The sequence below is a fragment of the Solenopsis invicta genome, chromosome 16, assembly GCF_016802725.1.
Source record: "Solenopsis invicta isolate M01_SB chromosome 16, UNIL_Sinv_3.0, whole genome shotgun sequence".
Taxonomy (NCBI): domain Eukaryota; kingdom Metazoa; phylum Arthropoda; class Insecta; order Hymenoptera; family Formicidae; genus Solenopsis; species Solenopsis invicta.
This window is the reverse complement of record NC_052679.1, coordinates 6115961-6133935: the sequence shown is the minus strand read 5'-3', so window position 1 is coordinate 6133935 and position 17975 is coordinate 6115961. Positions and strand designations below refer to the sequence as shown.

General features: G+C 37.2%; 3 protein-coding genes across 3 annotated transcripts; 2 read left to right on the top strand and 1 right to left on the bottom strand.

The window, feature by feature from the left end:
• Positions 1 to 380: 380 nt before the first annotated feature.
• Positions 381 to 2274, top strand: LOC105204804 (vacuolar protein-sorting-associated protein 25). Its single transcript, XM_011174019.3, has 4 exons — positions 381 to 515; positions 767 to 912; positions 1160 to 1378; positions 1982 to 2274. The coding sequence occupies exons 1-4, from the start codon at positions 466 to 468 to the stop codon at positions 2092 to 2094; spliced, it is 528 nt and encodes a 175-aa protein (XP_011172321.1). The 5' UTR covers positions 381 to 465; the 3' UTR covers positions 2095 to 2274.
• On the bottom strand, positions 2271 to 5210 carry LOC105204805 (cyclin-dependent kinases regulatory subunit). Its single transcript, XM_011174020.3, has 3 exons — positions 4867 to 5210; positions 3525 to 3652; positions 2271 to 3264 (listed from the first exon to the last, which is right to left on the bottom strand). Exons 1-3 carry the CDS (start codon positions 4920 to 4922, stop codon positions 3197 to 3199), a joined length of 252 nt encoding a protein of 83 aa, XP_011172322.1. The 5' UTR covers positions 4923 to 5210; the 3' UTR covers positions 2271 to 3196.
• Positions 5211 to 5335: 125 nt separating this feature from the next.
• LOC105204802 (cactin) lies at positions 5336 to 17494 on the top strand. The gene is given in 15 exon segments (XM_039458243.1): positions 5336 to 5702; positions 6616 to 7448; positions 7538 to 7714; positions 7807 to 8008; positions 8527 to 9025; positions 9138 to 9251; positions 9253 to 9336; positions 10555 to 10681; positions 11142 to 11730; positions 11986 to 12451; positions 13435 to 13551; positions 14424 to 14513; positions 14676 to 14903; positions 15223 to 15394; positions 16632 to 17494. Coding segments are annotated over 15 exon segments (4095 nt in total). The 5' UTR covers positions 5336 to 5466; the 3' UTR covers positions 16793 to 17494.
• Positions 17495 to 17975: the final 481 nt, after the last annotated feature.

Genomic DNA, 17975 nt, shown 5'->3' with positions numbered 1-17975 from the left:
CTTTTTATCAGTTTTTTTGTTTTTGTAATAAAAACAAAACTAAGTTTATTGCTTGTAATGGTTATAAAAATGTATATCTCATTTTGTAATATTTTCTTTTGTCATTAAATATCAGTATCGAACGTTTTCGATAAAATACTATTGTACCCGTTACTTTTCATCAATTTTATTTTGTTATAGAGAATTAATAATAAGTTTATTGTATATGTTAAAACATATCTGTCATTATAAATACGAATGTTTCTCATAAAATGCAATGTATGTTACGTTTCATCAATTTTATAATAAAGACAAACTTTTTTGTTAATTGATTATAATAAAATAAAGCGTACATGTTAAATGTTCTCGAAATAGTAATTTCTTCTCCTTCGACATTTTCGAAATCTCTGGCATCGCACGTGTATGGTAGCTGACAGCTGATAGCGGCACTTCGACCAACTTCGACATCAGTCAACAATCAAAACAATGGCAGAGATCGAGTGGCCCTGGCAATACAGTTTCCCGCCGTTCTTTACGTGAGTATCGTCGGAAGGAGCATGTATTTCAACAAAATTAATTTACTGACAATAGCAGCTACGTGCTAAGATTAACAAAATTCAATAATTGTTTCTCGTAAAATTCATTTTGATGAAAACTTGCGTTTTGCAGGTTAGAAATCGAGATTACACGTGAAAAATATATTTGCGAATCTGATGAAATAATGCAAGATTTGAGAGAGCCTCTGGATTCTGTCTTTCACTGACTTCTATCGTTTTATTTATTGCAGGCTTCAACCTCACGCGGATACCAGAGCTAAGCAGATAGCGGCTTGGAAAAGCCTGGTGCTAGAGTATTATCGCATCACGAAACAGGCGGTCGTAGATGTACGCGAGGTGCACACGAATCCTCTATTTAATAACACCAGCATAAACAGTATCCTTCTTATTCGTTGCATCGAATGACAATAATTGTTCCTTCAGTTTTATCGCCCATTTAATATAAACGCTCGTGTCCTATCGTACAGTGTTCTTAGTGTCAACAGTTAATTTCTTCAACTATTATGATTTGTTGGTTTTTTACTATAATAGCTTATTATCGTAGTTTCTTAACATTTAATTATACATTAATTAAAATGGTCAATTCATTTTGCATTGAAAGCTCCTTAACAGCATGATATCAGGAAAATTACAGTCCGAAGCTGTGCTAGTAATACTGGAAGAATTAGTTAAATCTGGAAATGCGTCTCCACTAGATAAGACAAAACAAAGATGGTTAATTTATTGGCACACTTTAGAAGAATGGGGTGATATAATATATAACTGGGCACAGGAAAATGGCTTCACTGGCTCTGTGTGCACTTTGTTTGAGCTGACACAAGGGGAGGACACAACTGAGCAAGGTACATTGTACATTTTATTCTATTTATCGACATTATTATGGATTGTTACACTGAAAAAACAGTATCAAATGAAATTGATATATTGTTTAACAATCTTTCATATGTAAGCGAGAAATTCAATTCTTGCTTATAATTTAATTCTTTAAAAAAATTTAATTATCTCAAATTTCATTAAGATGTATTTTATAAATAAATTATATCTTTATATCAACATTATAACAGTCAGTTAAAGAGTACCATGATTGTTTTAATAATAGTGTTAAAATTCTAATTCTTTATTTGAAACTATTGTTCTTTTTTATTCAATAATTTTTTTCTCATGAAAATTATCATTGAATAACAAGAATATATTTTCTTGATAAAACTACACAAAATTACTACATGCAAGTTGGTCAACGCTATATAATTTTATTTTAATATTTAACACTTAGAAAATAAAGATAGTCTCAAAAGATCTTTTTATGCAATAATTGTATTTTAGATTAGTATTTTTATTCATGTACTAGAATGCATTAGAATTTCTTGCTTTTGTTAACTTTCAAACATAAACCGAATTTTATTTTAAGTGTATGTACAGAAAAGAAACCTATTGTCTCATTTCAGAATTCCATGGTCTGGATACAGAAGTATTGATCAGATCACTGAGAACTCTGGAAGCTGCCAAAAAGGCTGAGCTCATCTTTTTCGACGATAATCAAGGTGTTAAATTTTTCTAACGTTCGGAAAGTAATTATCACTCGTCGAAAATCTCACAAGTTAAATATGTATGTAAATTATATATTACACATTCATATGTTATAATTTAATGTACCTATGCATTTAGTTATATGCTTTTGTAAAATAAATTTGAAGTTAGTGCTTTACAGCAACACGAAAATATAAGAAATTAATATTACTCATAAATGCAAACATTTATTTAACACAATACTGATGATAGTACATTTTTCTTTTTACGAAAGGCAAACCAAAATCGCTCGGATGTTAAGCTAACATAAAGTAGGAAGGCCTGTATTTTGAGTGTAAAATTAATGCAGCCAATTATATACTTTCAAGATACATAAATTATACACATAGATTTACTCGAAATGGGGAGAACATAAAAATTGCGTAACGAAAAAATAAACGTAAGACTTCTCGTGCCAAAGTCAAAGTACTAAAATCGCAATGAGTGAATTACATGGAATTTAACAATGCGTTTACACTTCCCCTGTATAAATTATAACTTTTGCATTAAGTGTCAAACTTAAAAAGAAAATCATTATTCTAAGCGCCTTAATTTAATTGAAGAATTTTAGACTAAGTTCCTATACGAGAAGGCACTGTAATCACATGTTCTTATGAATTACTTCGCTTCGGAAAATTACAGTCTTTGGAAACAACTAGAATATTTCATTTTGCTTCTGAGCTAATATTTCGCGACATATCTTATTTTCTCTGTTCCAAAGTGCAAAAAGAAAGAGATGGAAGAACTAAACAGGGATTAAGATCTAACATACTCTATAGACATATATACAGAATACTTGCTCGACATTTTTTCATGAAATGACAATGCAAAGTAATTAAAGATAGAGACGACCATGGACATACTGTTCTGTGGAATTTTACTAAATAGATTTGCATATGATTGGTTTGCAATTTTCTTAAAATTAGACTTTTAGAAAGTGAATTTTCGACATATTTACGCGGCACATTGTCGATCTTGCTAGCGAGATCGATAGAGAGAAGGAAAGAAATTTGTAATTTACGATTGTAAATGGTATTCCACTATAAATATGAACATGATCAGAATTATTATTTACAAGACGATATAACTTCGCTTTAATTTTCTTCCCCTCTCAGTTCCAAAGGCGTTGTTATTTTTCTCTTGAACAGCAAAATGTGTGGTTCTGAAATTTATTAAAGAGTTAATCTTTGTAACAATACGTAAAATGTCAACATGTAGGTTCATTGCAGTAAATGAAAAAATAGCAATTTAATATAAATACATTTTCAAGTAAAAAAATATTTTAATCGAATCAAAATTAGATCTATAAAAATATCAATTAATTGTAACTTATTATTCTGTCTTTATTATTTTTTCCTTAAACAATCATTTCTTGACGATTGTTCAGCAACTGGAGCAGTGACTGTACTTAGGAATATTTACCAGGATCATGAATCATATAATGCACCCATCCTTGACTTTGCTGAACACCCATGGCTCTCCATTCCTGCTCAGACATTAGGTGGGTCCTTGGCACAAGCTTCACCATTTCTTTCGGTAAAACCACATGCCTGCACAAAGTTTATGGAAAAACAAATAAAATTACTATAAAAATAATAGTAAGTACAAAAAGGAAGAATGAAAATTAGAAGTATGTACAATAAGCTTTGCTGTAATTTTTTTTAAATTTTGTATGTGCATTAGTTAGCAAGAGTTCGTAATGCTTAAAGAAATTCATAAATGTGCAAAAAATTATATAAATATACAATTTTCTTAATTCTTAAGGTACTATTAGAAGTATTCTGTGTCCAACTTCTATCCTTGAAAGTTCCTCGAGAAATTTTGAAGGTAGTTATACATTTTAGTTCTTAAAAAAAATTAAATACAGATATTTGTCCTAGAAACCTGGAAATACATTTATGAGTTTTAAAATTTTTGAAGCACTTTAAATAAATAAAACAATGATTGAAAGACCCATAATGGCACTTTTTACATGATATCTTGAGGACTATTTCATTAGATCAATAATTATTTACAAAAAAAGTTGCAAGATTTGATAGGTCTCCCATTTAATTTTATGTAAATCTTAAAAATCAGTCAGTCATAACAAAAGCAGTTTTCGCATAATCCTTTAATTTACATCAAGCAATTTTTATATATTAATGAGAAATGTAATCAATATTTGTCATCGGATTTTCATCGAATGATCGTCGTAGTTTGAAAAGAAGAGAAATTCGTGAACACGCGTTAAAAATCATCTCGTTTCTCAACAGTACTAATGTTTATATTTATCCTTTTTTTTTTCTTCTTATGTACGTGCATCTTTTGACGTTTCTCTCGACGCGTGTCTTTCTCCCAACGGAGAAGTATTCACGTCAAAGATCTAGGCAAAATGTGCACGCTGCGAAGATGCATGCGACCTCGAGATAAGCGAGGCACGACTGGCACGAGACTCGCAAGCTGAAATGAATAACGACACGAAAAGAAGCAGGTCGAGGAGCGAACGAGCGACCTATTGAATTTTCTCAATCGGCCATTTTTAAACGCTTCAGGCCCAAAACCGGCGTGACGAACAGAAGGGGGGAAAAAAGGACAACGAGACACAAGAGACGAGAAAAGAATGAGATTAAAGCACGAGATCAAGCAGAAGCATCGTGGACATTCAACGTGACAATTTTCGCAAGAGGGGACGCCATTAGGATCGTGCATTGTGGCGGGAGGAGAAAAGGAGAAAGGGCCCCTTTCGGTCATTGGGGGACTTTTTCCGAGACAATCGCCGACGTACCTGTACTCGTACTTATCGTCGTAGTACTTGTCGGAATAGTAGATTTGGTGCGGCATCGCGTCCTTCGACTCCGTGGCGGCGTCGGCACGTGGGAATTTCAGCACAGAATTACGAAAACACTGGGTTTGCCAGGCGTGCTCCTCCGAGAGACGTGCCAAGACGTGCACTCCTGCTCGCGTGCGTGCGTCGTACGTACGCTGTCTGATTTGAAAGTTCCAACGGATGTGTCGAACGAGCGAGCGGAGTGGTGGCCGCGGGACACCGCGAGTCAGACGGTTGCCTCGTCGCCGATCACGCGACGTCGTTATCTCGTGTTCTCGCCTTCGTCGCGGGGAACGCCGATGCCCTCGTTGCGATAGAAATAAATACGAGAAATGCGACAGGTCAGCGAAGATGAATTCCTTCGAGATAAATCCCTCCCTCTCTTTCCTCTCCTCGTTCGAAGTAATCGTTTGACTCGCGTAGTCTGGAATCAGCTGCGTCAATCGCGGCAAGATGGCGCGCGACTGAGATAGCGCTTCGTTCGAGGAGAAAGTGAGGTTAGGTTCCGCACGGTTTTGACGATTTATTTACGTATTATTTTTCTTCTCCGTCGACGTGATGGAGAAGTACTCACGCGAACGCAACAGACATGGTTCGAGGAAAGAGCGTGATGACGATTGCAGGAACAAGGACCGAAGAGTCCGTGATCGCGCGGAGTATCGATCCGAAGGTTCGAACTCCAGACACGAGCGTTCAGACACAAGATCCCGCGAAAGGCACAGAAAATCGAGGGACGACGACTCTCATTCGCGTCGCGAGTCGCGGAAGTCTTCCAAGCGTAAGAGCAAAAAGAGGTAGGTCTCTTCAAAGTTTAAAAATTGCTATCAAAGTTGTACCACCGACGAGAGACTATTAAAGACCGCTAACCTTACGGAAGTTTGTGTTGTTAAATTTTTAATGATAAACTGACAATACAGTATTAATTTTATAATTTATTGTTATCCTAAAGTTTCATAGATATGGTTATGTATTTGTAACCCGAAAATTCTCGATTTTTATTAAAAATTACAGTTTTGATGTTAACATCCAAGTTTGATTAACAGAGATAATAACTGATTAAAAAGAATTACAATTTTAAAGCAATATACAATGATGTTATTAAATATAAGTATGCATACTTGCTTATGAAGTATTTGTATAATAAAAAAATCAAGATTTTAATAATGTATTACTCAAATATTTGTATTAACAATCATATAGTCGATAAGGTCATTGCTCACCGCTGGGCCCCTGGGGCCCCAGTGACGGCCCCGAAAATTTACCCAGGGCTGACGGTCTTTAATAGTCTCTCGTCGGTGATGACAGGTTAAATTAATTTTCAATATATTGAACATTGAAAGCACATAAAAAACGAATATTTAAAATCTCAGTCAGAAAAGACAATTACGCCAGAAATAAACTAAATAAGTAATCTAAACATTTTCATTAATAATTCCTTTTAGTTCAGTAAGATAATTTTTTTTAAATTTATTTTGTGTACATACACCCAGCAACTTTGATTCTGTCCATGGGGAAATTTTCCAAATTGAGAAATCGCTATTTTTCTACGTACTCGCAGTTCATGATTAGTGTAACTAGAGCTTATTGGTTATTATGTTAATCGTGAACTGTAAGTATGTAGAAAGATAGCGACTTTTCAGTTTGGAAAATTTCCCCATGGACAAAATCAAACACACTGGGTGTACATACAGCATATTTTTTATTAAGGGAGTCATCTTCGACGGACTCGAGTATGTCCTCCAATGGCTCGTCCACAGACTCGTCCTCGGATTCCACAAAATTACTGGAAAAGTTACAGAAGCAACGGCAGAAGCAGATAGAGGACCGCAAACATCAGAAGGAAGTTATGAAGGCAACGGAGACGCCAGAAGAAAAGCGCTTACGTCGCTTGAAGAAGAAAGAGGCCAAGGAACGTAAGCGTAAGGAGAGGATGGGTTGGGACAATGACTATTTACACTATACAAATACAGACAATCCATTTGGAGATGGCAATATCTTGTCTACCTTCGTATGGTCGAAGAAGTTGGGAAAGGAGGGCCTGCTTGGCGCAGGCAGGGAGGAGTTAGAGATTCGTAACAGGCACAAGCAGGAGGAGACCAAGAGGGAGCTAGAAAAGGTGAAAAAGAGGCGGCAGGAGAGAGAATTGGAGCGGCAGCAAAGGGAAGAGGAAATGACCATGTTGCAGAGAGGCAAGGAAGCTGCCCAGTTGGAGCAGTGGGCCCGGCAGGAAGATCAGTTTCACCTCGAACAGGCCAGACTGAGATCCCGTATCAGGATCCAGGATGGCCGCGCAAAACCTATTGACCTTCTCGCGAAATACATCAGTGCGGAAGAAGAGGTTGATGCAGTAGAGATGCACGAACCATACACATACTTACGAGGTCTGCAAGTGAAGGACTTGGAGGATCTCATAGAGGACATAAAGGTTTATAAGGAACTGGAGAGGGGCAAAAATTTAGATTACTGGAATGACATAACTGTAATTGTGGAGGACGAATTGCATAAACTTAGGAAATTGGAACGAACAGAATATGAAGTTGGTAAGAGAAACAATCCTTTTTTTTCTCTCTTTCACTTGGTCTTATCATTTGTATTTGCTTTACCTCATTATATCTTTTTTTTTTTATAGCTGTTGGTAGAAGAGAAGGGATTCATGAGTCAGTAGCCAAAGATGTCACGGCCATTTTTAAGGGTAAAACCGCGGCGCAATTGGAAGCTTTGCAATTGCAGATTCAGGCAAAAATAACAGGGAAACCGGAAGGCGTCGATATCGGATATTGGGAAAGCCTTTTGTCTCAGTTAAAAGGTAAGAAATATAAATAATTTAAGAATGTGTTTATAAACTGCAAATAATATGCGCAAATAGCATGCGATTCATACAAAGTATCAAATATGTAGCTCATATGGCAAGGGCGCGGCTCAGAGATCGACATCAGGAAAACTTACGGAAAAAGTTGGAAGTTCTGATTGCCGAGCAAGGCGTAGCTAGAGCGGAGAACGAGGCAGAGAGTTCGCAAGCACAGGAAAGCGAGTCTACTGTGAGGCAAGATGAGCCTTCCTCCAGCACAGCTGCCGAGAAGAACGAAAACAGTCATTCCGAGTGAGTATTTCCTCGAGTATCGATTCAAGTTTCTTTTTTCTTTGTACACAGAAAGTACATTTTGTTGAAGTATCCAATAATTTAACTGGATATAGATTTGAAAATAAGTTTTGTTGATCAATCAAAGTAATTATGATGTTCAAATATGATGAGTAATGTACTGTAAAAAGTTTTAACATTCTAATTTAAACATTCTATAGTTGGGTAAAATGTATTTGCACAGAGGATATTTTTTAAACTTTATTTTCAGAAAGTAAACATTAATTAACACAGTTTATTAACAACATACATTGTATAAAAACATTTATTACGATCGTTATTAATAAGTTACTAATGTTTACTTTTTAAAAATAAGTTTTTAAAAAATATCCTTTATAGGTATACTTTTTACTCTCATAGTGCAACAAAATTATTTTCAGATCAAACTAAATGTTTAGACACTTCCGCAAAACTGTATTCTTCCTATATATCTCTCTTTGTTAATGGCAAAAAAAATATAATCGCGTTATATATTTCAGCGATGATCAAGAAGAGACGAACGCTGCCAATGATTTGTTGTCCGAATCCTTCCGCGAGTACGAAACTGGCGGTTATTCGCCGACTTACATATCCTACTCGCAGCTCGAACCGGGCACGCTCATCACACAGGAAGACGAGGACAATCAGAGGTTGGAGTACGCGAGGAAGCAAGTCCTCAGTACCGGCAGGAAGATTCAGAATGTGTTGACGACTGAGGAGCAAGCTATGCACCGGGAAGCGCGCAAAGGCATGGGCTCAGACGAGGCGCAGTTCAGTGTTGAGTCGTCGTTGGAGGCGCAGATCTACCTGTGGTCTGACAAGTATCGACCGCGTAAGCCCCGTTACTTTAACCGCGTGCACACTGGTTTCGAGTGGAATAAATACAATCAGACGCACTATGATATGGACAATCCGCCGCCGAAGATCGTGCAGGGCTACAAATTCAACATCTTCTACCCGGACCTCATCGATAAGAATACCACGCCGGAATATTTTCTCGTAAGATGATACATTATTCTTTTTCATGCAAAACCTTCACAGCCTTAAATTAGCGATCGATAATTTAAATCTTTTAATATTTATAAATCTAAATTCCTATTTTTATTTTCAGACGCCCTGCGCCGATAATAAGGACTTTGCAATCCTGCGATTCCACGCGGGTCCGCCTTACGAGGACATCGCCTTCAAAATCGTCAATCGAGAGTGGGAGTATTCGTATAAACGTGGCTTCAGATGTCAATTTCATAACAACATCTTTCAATTGTGGTTTCATTTCAAGAGATATAGATATCGCCGTTAACGTGGCACATGTATATATCATTATGTAATATATGTATATCATTTTTATCGTTCTATTGCACAATATACCGCGAGCGAATTTTTTAATATTATATTTATACAAAAAAATGAATTAAAAAAAGCAAAGATCTAATATATGCAGTGCACTGTAATACTGTGTAGTGACCGTGCGTTATGACGAAATTGCGGAAACGCGCGGTTTCCGCAATTTGCGATTGCGTATACTTTTATCGCTCGTTCGCTTTTGAACGACTTTCGCGCGATGACGAGAACATGCAGGTATACACGCCAGGCGCGGTATAGTCGGTGTTTTAAACGGTGTTCGTTGGATCGATTTTTCCTCTGCCACCTGTGTACTGTCACACAGTCGACCGCACACTCATACATATAGGAAGGTAAAAGCCGAGCTAATGGCAAGGTGAAGCCCGAGCTCACAGTACGCCGCGTAATTCTGTGGCAAGGGGCTGCGCCCGCTCGTCGGGAACTTCGCTTCCGCTCGCGCTCACGCACAATTAAAAATAAATGACCGCGCGGACTGCGTACCAACAACCGTATTTACGTGATTGCATGTGCGATTTCTGAAACAAAAGACAGTAGACGTATTCCCGTATTTTTATTGCGCTGTAACGCAATTATTTCGGCGTTATTATATTTCTTTAATATTATAATTGATTAAAATCTTATGTGTCATTCGCGTTCGGACTGTAACACAGGCATCGAGACGTGCTTACCACCTGTTCATCGGACGGAAAAAAACGCTACGCATCCGTGACGTCAATCAAACGATTTGTATTCGAAGAAAAGCGACAACCGTCCGTGTCTAGGAAGCATAAAGCGAAATTTAGTAGACATCAAGAAACATTCTCTTTCTGTCACGTAAACTTCCCGAGATGTTTAGTCGATAAGTATTGGTCCACAATCTTGCTTTAAAAGGCTGTAAGCTATAAGGTAAGCATGTCAAAAATATATTAAACAATTGACTGTGTTCTTCACACATTCGACTGTGATTAATATATTTTTCATTTGTTTACAATTTACTGCCTCTTTATTACGGAACAAAATTTTACTTCTGAACTGATGAAATTGAAGCGCCGATCGAAAACTTTACCTCTTTAATTGTTTTCGTCTTATATCGATGTAAAAGCGTCGGGGCAAACTCACGGAAGAAAATCTATTGTCGAGTAAGAAGTGCGATAATGCTCCGCGACGCGGGCAGCTCGCAATGAACTTTCATACCCGTAATTTGTGAAGATCACGATATCGATAAGATCATCATGAAGTGGAAAAGAGGACCGTGTGAGTTTCTATCGCAGAAAACTTTTCTGATAATCAAGGATGACTTGGATATTTCGGAAGGTAATTCTCATCGTGTCAACGACATTTTTCCTAACTTTCCTAATCCATTCTTAAAATGGAATATTGATTATATCGATTTAAAAGCAAATCACTTAAGGAGAGGCCATTTCTCCTTTCGTTTATTATTTTCGAAATATTGGATAGTAACGTGTTAACTCGATGAAAACTAATATCTTGTTTTTTTAATCTCATTGCGAATGAAATATGATTGTAATAGTTTTTTTTTTAATTATCTTATTTGTGGCTAGTTTTTTTTTTAGATAATTGCTTCTAGCAATTTCTAGATATTGTGACAATATATTATATTAACTGATAATGACATAGTATTAATTTGATATACTTGAAGAACAAAAAAGTAGGTATTGAAATATCTTATAACTATGGCTTTCAACGGGTTAACTGATCTACGTTCGCGATACCGACGCTTTCTATCAGCGACAGATCATCTCCGTTTAAATAGGTACGACCAAGACAACAGACGGCAAGAAAACAGCGACAAAAAATGCGACGCATATCGGCACTTGGCCGCCGAAGATGAAGCGCGTGCAGTTCTGTGAGGAGGAGCCGGAGAGGCCGAAAACGGCGAATCTCAGAAGACCGAGCGTGCTGGACCCCGCGCTCGTGGACAAACTCGACATGTCGTTGCTCAGTAAGGAATTGCTCTACGACTCGATGACGCGTATTCAGTCAGCCACATTGGGCAAGCCGGCCAGTGGGGGCACGACATCGTCGTCGTCATCGTCGTCACTGTCTTTGCTGTTGCCATCGCCGCCGTCGCAAACACGAAGACGCCAGAGCGCCGCCGTCAACATCGCGACAACGACCACTACCTGGTCGTCTCACGACGTGGCTCCAGTGCGTCGTCAGCGACGAAGCTTCGAGCAGATGTACGACCCGCGGGTCGCGACAGGCCAAATGGAGGAGATCAATGGATCGCGATCGTCCTCGGGAAGTCAAAAGGCCACGTCGCCCATTGCCACCGCGATACAGGAGCATGCGTCCTCCAGACGGAATTCCGATATTAGAAGACTCGACGATAACAATAATAAGTTAGTGATGATTAGATCGCAATCGCAAATTATAATCAAGCTAATAATATCCCACTTTTAAGTCATTAATATTTAAATTAAAAATATCAAATATGTTTACATTTAATTATCAGAAGATTATTAAAATTTCAAATCTTGCATTTTTTACCTTGGAAAAATTATCATTCCATCATTTAAAAATTCATCCCAATTACTAATTCTGTTCATATTAAAACAGCCGTTTTATACTTACGTATTGTGTATTCACGTGATTAGAAACAATCCTCCCAAGGTGCTATCGTCGGTGAAAAAGAAGAACTCAAGGACTGGTCTATCGAATGACCTGGAAATATTCACCGCCACGTCGGTGAAAAAAGACGCGCCGGAGCCTTGCAAGACTTGTGGACGTCCGGATCAGCCGGAGAGATTTCACAGTCATCCAAAGGGCAGTCAGAAAATCAAGGATATTCCAATATCGACGACGAAACCAAAGCCCGCGGTGCCGCCGGTACCAAAGTCCATCCAGAAGCCGGTGGCGTTGAACTTTCGCAGCGACCGGAACAAGAATAAACTGGACGAAACGAAGTCGGATCCTCAGAATAATCTCTCCCAAGACTCGGATCAGCAAGGTAGATTGGTGTCCGCGCCGATGAAACGAGGTCCCAAAGCTATCACGTGCTATGTATGCGGCCGAGAATTCGGTACCGCCAGCTTTCCCATACACGAGCCCAGGTGCATGGAGGTAAGGTGGCTTTAACATTGTTGCGCGATATCCTAAAACACATTAATTTATATAATTATCGCTAACATAGTACGATCTATCTTCTATTTCTACTTTTAATCGCTCCTATCACACTAAACGTGATAAAGCCTATGGTACCTTAAAATAGATAAAGCCTAAAATTAGGGCGGCACGCGATTCTAAGCATTTTGAAGAGGCCGTAGAGCCGATAAATCTCTCTTTCCATTTCATCGCGGAAGCAACAGAAGGTTTATAATATAATAGCTCTGTAAAACGATAGCGCGCATGTAATAAGTCAAGGCCCTTCTGCAAGATCGATGATGGTATAACGTCGCGTTGCATGTACCATTAAGCTCGATATCAGATGCATTCGTTTGCGTATAACCAATGTGTCATAGTTGAGCGAGAACTATAACGCAGCGATCGGTTGCGGCAATTTGTACGGGGTGTCTTCGACCGGCCAACCGACCGACCGACCGCGTTTTTTCCGTATAACGATGGATTATTTAATGAATACTCTATATCCTGCATATTTGCGCACACGAGTTTAGCGCCGAACATGACGCTACGCGATTCTTATCTCGCTTTCACATCGCGATCTTCACGATCGATAAATAAAATTCGCATTTCCACGTCGTTACCTTTAGCTATGCAAATGCCATGGTATACACATTTTCAACTGACAGACATTAAAGCAAATGTTGCATACCACCACAGCTACAATACAAAATCAATATAACAGTTGCATGTTGTATATCATAAGAAGTCACGTACAAATTCGTCGGAAAGTTTTTGTTAGAAGAAAGAGCCTTCAAGTATTTTTTAACAACAGTAAAATTGACTTGCCTATTCGCTAAACAATTATTATTGTTTCATTTTACTTCAGTGTAATTTTTTTTGTTATATTATAGTATCATACGTATGTTTAATGATTCTCTATTATACCGTTTATATATTTACTCAAGCGAACATCTTTATTACAGAAATGGGAGCGCGAGAATAATTCGCTGCCTCCGTCTCAAAGGCGGCCCAAGCCGCAAAGACCCGCGGTCGGAATCGAGCACAACGATTGGAACGCAACCGCATGGGAGCAGAGTCAGGTAGATCCTTTGTTGCAATTTTAATTAACGTTGCAGCGTTAAAAATGCATCACGAAGCGGTCCTATGAATGCATCGTTTCGGCTTGAGCGGACGTTGCTGTTCGCGCTTCGTTAATTTTGTCGAACGACGTTGCAGTCCCTATCCGTCGATGATGTAAGAATCGATTATAGGATGTACACTCGCGGAGCTCTCGTTCCTGTCTGGCAAATTAGACTCGAACGAGAAAGGAATTTGCTTCTCTAAAATTGGATCGCCTTGCCTAAGATAAATTAGAAAATGATAATTAACAAATTCAAGTTTGCATTGTGAAAAATTTGTCATGAATTTATTTAAAATTTGAATTATAAAAATATGTATCGCATGCGCGGTATAAAAGGATTTCGTGTTGTTCTCGAATGCGTGATTCTAACATCGAATATAAAAGACTGCTCTTTAACATCCAATATGCATACGACTCGCACGAGCGCATATCAAATGAGAACCGCGCATTATGCAGGGAGGGTCTTCGACGATTATGTTCCATTTGCGTAAAAAATAAGAATCGTTCGTCATAATCCGAATGATAAATCGATGCTTTTAATCCTCTATGATTACCAGCGATTTCTCGTTATCAATTTAACATTTATATAAGCAAATGTCGTGCCAAAAAAATTTTTTTCAATGAATAATTAAGCTATTTTGAAATTATTAATTAAAAATCACTAGTGTCCTTATCAGTACATTGTTATTAATTTATATTTTTATAGTATGTGAATAACTCCTGTATATTTAAATGCAAGTATATCTCTCTAATTAAATAAAAATACGAGAATTCTCTATAATTAAGTCTCTATAATTAAATAAAAATACGAGAACTTGGCTTTTCTTGTAGGAGCAATTAGTTCCGTGTGCGAAGTGTGGGAGGACGTTTTTGCCAGACCGATTGCCGATCCACGAGAGAAGCTGTAAAGCCACGCCCAAGGTATTTTAAACTTATTCAGTGCCCAATTTTTCATATTTTAAATTTATGCAGATTTCTAAAGAAATAACTTAAACTTCTTCTAGATTTCATATGTTGTCTTTAGAAATTACAAAATAACTCAGTATTCTAACTATATTATCTTCGTGTCATCTGTTCTTCTAGAATAACGACCGACTGGCCACGGCTACGTTGGCGAACGCGCGCAACGGACCGCGTACCGTTCCCTGTCGCGTTTGCGGTCGAAAATTCGGTACTAGAAGCATTAAGATACACGAACCTCAGTGCAACAGGCGATGGCAAGCGCAGAACGATTCCAATCAGCAGGAAAATCCAGCTCTCTACAGGGAAACGGCCGATAGTGGGCAGGGAAATTTACCACCAATGTATCCGGTGAGTTTCTAAAAAATACAATAGTTTTAATCTTTAAAATTTAATCATCTTTAATCTCTTGTGTAACTATATATCTTTCGTTTTTCCTTTCAAGTAAGCTTGTTTAATATTCTGTAATACTTGTAACAAATTATTTCTGAATTTGTATATAAATATCCTATTTATTAAATACGAGATAAAGCATGCGATATCAAATTGTGTCATACGTGAGAGACAAAATAATTTGCTCTTTAACGATTAAAATAAAATAATAATGTGTTCTTTTAAATGGAAGATAAGAGAAGATGTAAGAAGACGCGTGTAAATCGTTTGACCGTAGGATTTATCGCAAAAGAAAACAGTTACATGTTACATCTGTGGCCGAGATTTCGGATCCTCCAGCATCACCATTCACGAGCCCCAGTGCTTGAAGAAGTGGCATGCCGAGAATGACAAGCTGTCGCCGGCGCGAAGAAGAAAGGAGCCGCAAAAACCCGAAATTATATATACACGTAAGTCAATGTCCTCTCATTTCCATATTTATACGCGCATGCACACCTGTAAAACGTAACACGGAAATGAAATGACAAAAAGATTATCGGAGAGACATTTGCAGTGTACTTGGAAAAAAGTTCAATATGATAAAATTATGTGTAAATTGTGATGGAGTATTTTATCATATTGCAATTTTTATCTTTTAAATACACTAACAAATTTGTTCCTTTTTCCTTCTTTTTTTGGTGAAAAAAATTCTTATATTTTTAAGAATTTTTCATATTTTAAATTTATGCAGATTTCTGAAGAAATAACTTAAACTTCTTCTAGATATCATATGTTGTCTTTAGAAATTACAAAATAAAAAATCTTAAAATATTTCAGAATTCATATATATATATATATATATATATATATATATATATATATATAAAATATAAAATCCTAGAAAAAATATAAACTTCTTCAGCACTTTCTGAAAAGTATTCCAATTAGTATTAAGAATCAAAGAAAATTTTTTAAAAGTTATAAAATCATAGAAATTTTGAAAAATTTTGAAACTTATATAGAAATTCTGAAATATTATATGATGCATTCTAAAACAAATTTTCACGGTTCTTTGTCATAAAGACAGTCTCGTAAAATAATGCATGACGCTCGGAATCGATTTTTTTTCGGCATATCCATTCTTTTAATATGTAATATACGTTTGCCCTTTCGCGCGTATTTTTGCCTTTCACCTTGAAGGTTCATTCTGATTACACCGTCACGGTCAAGAGCACTACAAAGTGAGTCAATCGGGCCGAAGCGGTTACATGCTTATGTATGATGTATGAATCCGTAATGTTTGTCATGTCCTGCTATAGAATGGAAGTGGGTGTAGTCCTGATTAATTATACATTCGTCGCAGATGTATTCTCACTTAGGAGTGCCCGCTTACGAATCGATAATCGCTCAACGAAACACGAAAATCTTGTGTCACCCACGCCTCTCGATTTTGCACGTGGGAATAAAAATATGGTTTAAAAGTGAGGGTTTAAATTCAAGTGCCGTCACGTTGGCAAGATTAGCGACAACTTTTGAATCTAATTCTCTGAAATTCGACTTTACAATCAAATAACAGAACTGTTAATTCGAGACGGAAGACAAATTGTGTTATAAACTAGTTTTGGAATTGAGTGTCTCCATAAAGTTTTCCTTATGCCTTTTAAGGTATGATACAGCTAATACATAATGATTTTGCTGTTTTCACAGAGGATTCCAATACGGGAAACATGGTGGTCGACCAGGCGGCGACGGCGGAGGCCAACTGGATGACACATCTGAGCCAGCTGGTACCCTGCAAGCATTGTGGAAGAACGTTCAATCCTGACCGTGTAAACATTCACGAGAATAGTTGCAAAGGGAGCCGTTAAGAGTCTATCAGTTCTTTCTCACCCAATGCTTAACGTCAGAATACATTATACTAATTAAGTATTGCTTACATTTTCTAGAAGTGATCTGTGTTTTTATAACAAGTAACATCAACTCTGTAAGATAGCATTCATATAGGGATTTGCAATTTTTTACTTAAAACTCGCTTCTATTTAGGTTAATTCTATTAATTACGGTTGATATGCTATTATGTAAATCATGATCACCGACTTAATTAAGTTTCGAGTAAGCACTCAGACTGCAAAAGTGGGTGATAATCTTAAGACTCTAATACACTGCACCTGATGTGCACCCTGCGTAAATGCACGCATGTTATTAGACATTGAGGATCAGTGCATAATTACAATGCAATTTAAGTTCAATTAATAACGCAATCATCAACTTGTACATATCCGTGTCACGGAATTATCATTATTACTACGTTACGCGGATCGATCTCGTCGATGTCTATCCTGAGTCTATTTCTCGTGGTTGCGTAGCGTTGTACATTTTGTACCTGTAAAACGAAATAAAATTAGAAACTGCAGAGAGAAAGAGAAAAGTACAAGTTCAGCTTCAAAAAACAAACGTTTCATCAGCGAGGAAACTTGATCTGTCAAGTGGACTATTCGCAATAATGTCTTTGTAATTCGAGCAAGATTTTGTAAAATAAATTCCTTTTAAAGAAGGCACTTACGAAGCTACATCGTGTTATTTTATTAGGATTTCTCAGCCTCGATCCGCGAGAATAATAAATAGGAACTGTGAGAACTGTAACAACATTGAACTGCATCGAACCTCTGACTTTGATTTCGAAATTCGTGCAATAACCGACTTTTGAAGATATTTGTTGTCTACAGATGGCAGCAGATATTGGCCATTTTAATCGCGTTCCAAAACTCTACTCGGTTCGTTCACAGAAGGCAATTGACCACGCTGACCACAATGGGAAAAAAAAAACTTAAAAGCAATTGAACTCGTATCTCGCGATTGGCTATTGAATAGAAATTTTTTGCAGGTTTTTTATTCGTCAACCAATCGCGTGAGAGCATTTTTCTTTCTGGAAAATTCTCACAAGTGGATTTTAATCACAATCGAATTTTCAAGAAACAATAGATTATGGAGCTACCAATATTATAGTTTTATCTATTTGATTAATTCAATCGACCAAATCAATTTATGAAT

Excerpts from the sequence above, each read along its gene's own strand:
- LOC105204805 (XM_011174020.3), bottom strand. The coding sequence starts at position 4,922 with ATGCCGCACCAAATCTACTATTCCGACAAGTACTACGACGATAAGTAC. Across the intron at positions 3,653-4,866 it reads GACGATAAGTACGAGTACAG|GCATGTGGTTTTACCGAAAG; the intron begins GTACGTCGGCGA and ends AACTTTGTGCAG. Across the intron at positions 3,265-3,524 it reads TTATATGATTCATGATCCTG|AACCACACATTTTGCTGTTC; the intron begins GTAAATATTCCT and ends AATAAATTTCAG.
- LOC105204804 (XM_011174019.3), top strand. The coding sequence starts at position 466 with ATGGCAGAGATCGAGTGGCCCTGGCAATACAGTTTCCCGCCGTTCTTT. Across the intron at positions 516-766 it reads AGTTTCCCGCCGTTCTTTAC|GCTTCAACCTCACGCGGATA; the intron begins GTGAGTATCGTC and ends TATTTATTGCAG. Across the intron at positions 913-1,159 it reads TAATAACACCAGCATAAACA|GAAAATTACAGTCCGAAGCT; the intron begins GTATCCTTCTTA and ends GCATGATATCAG.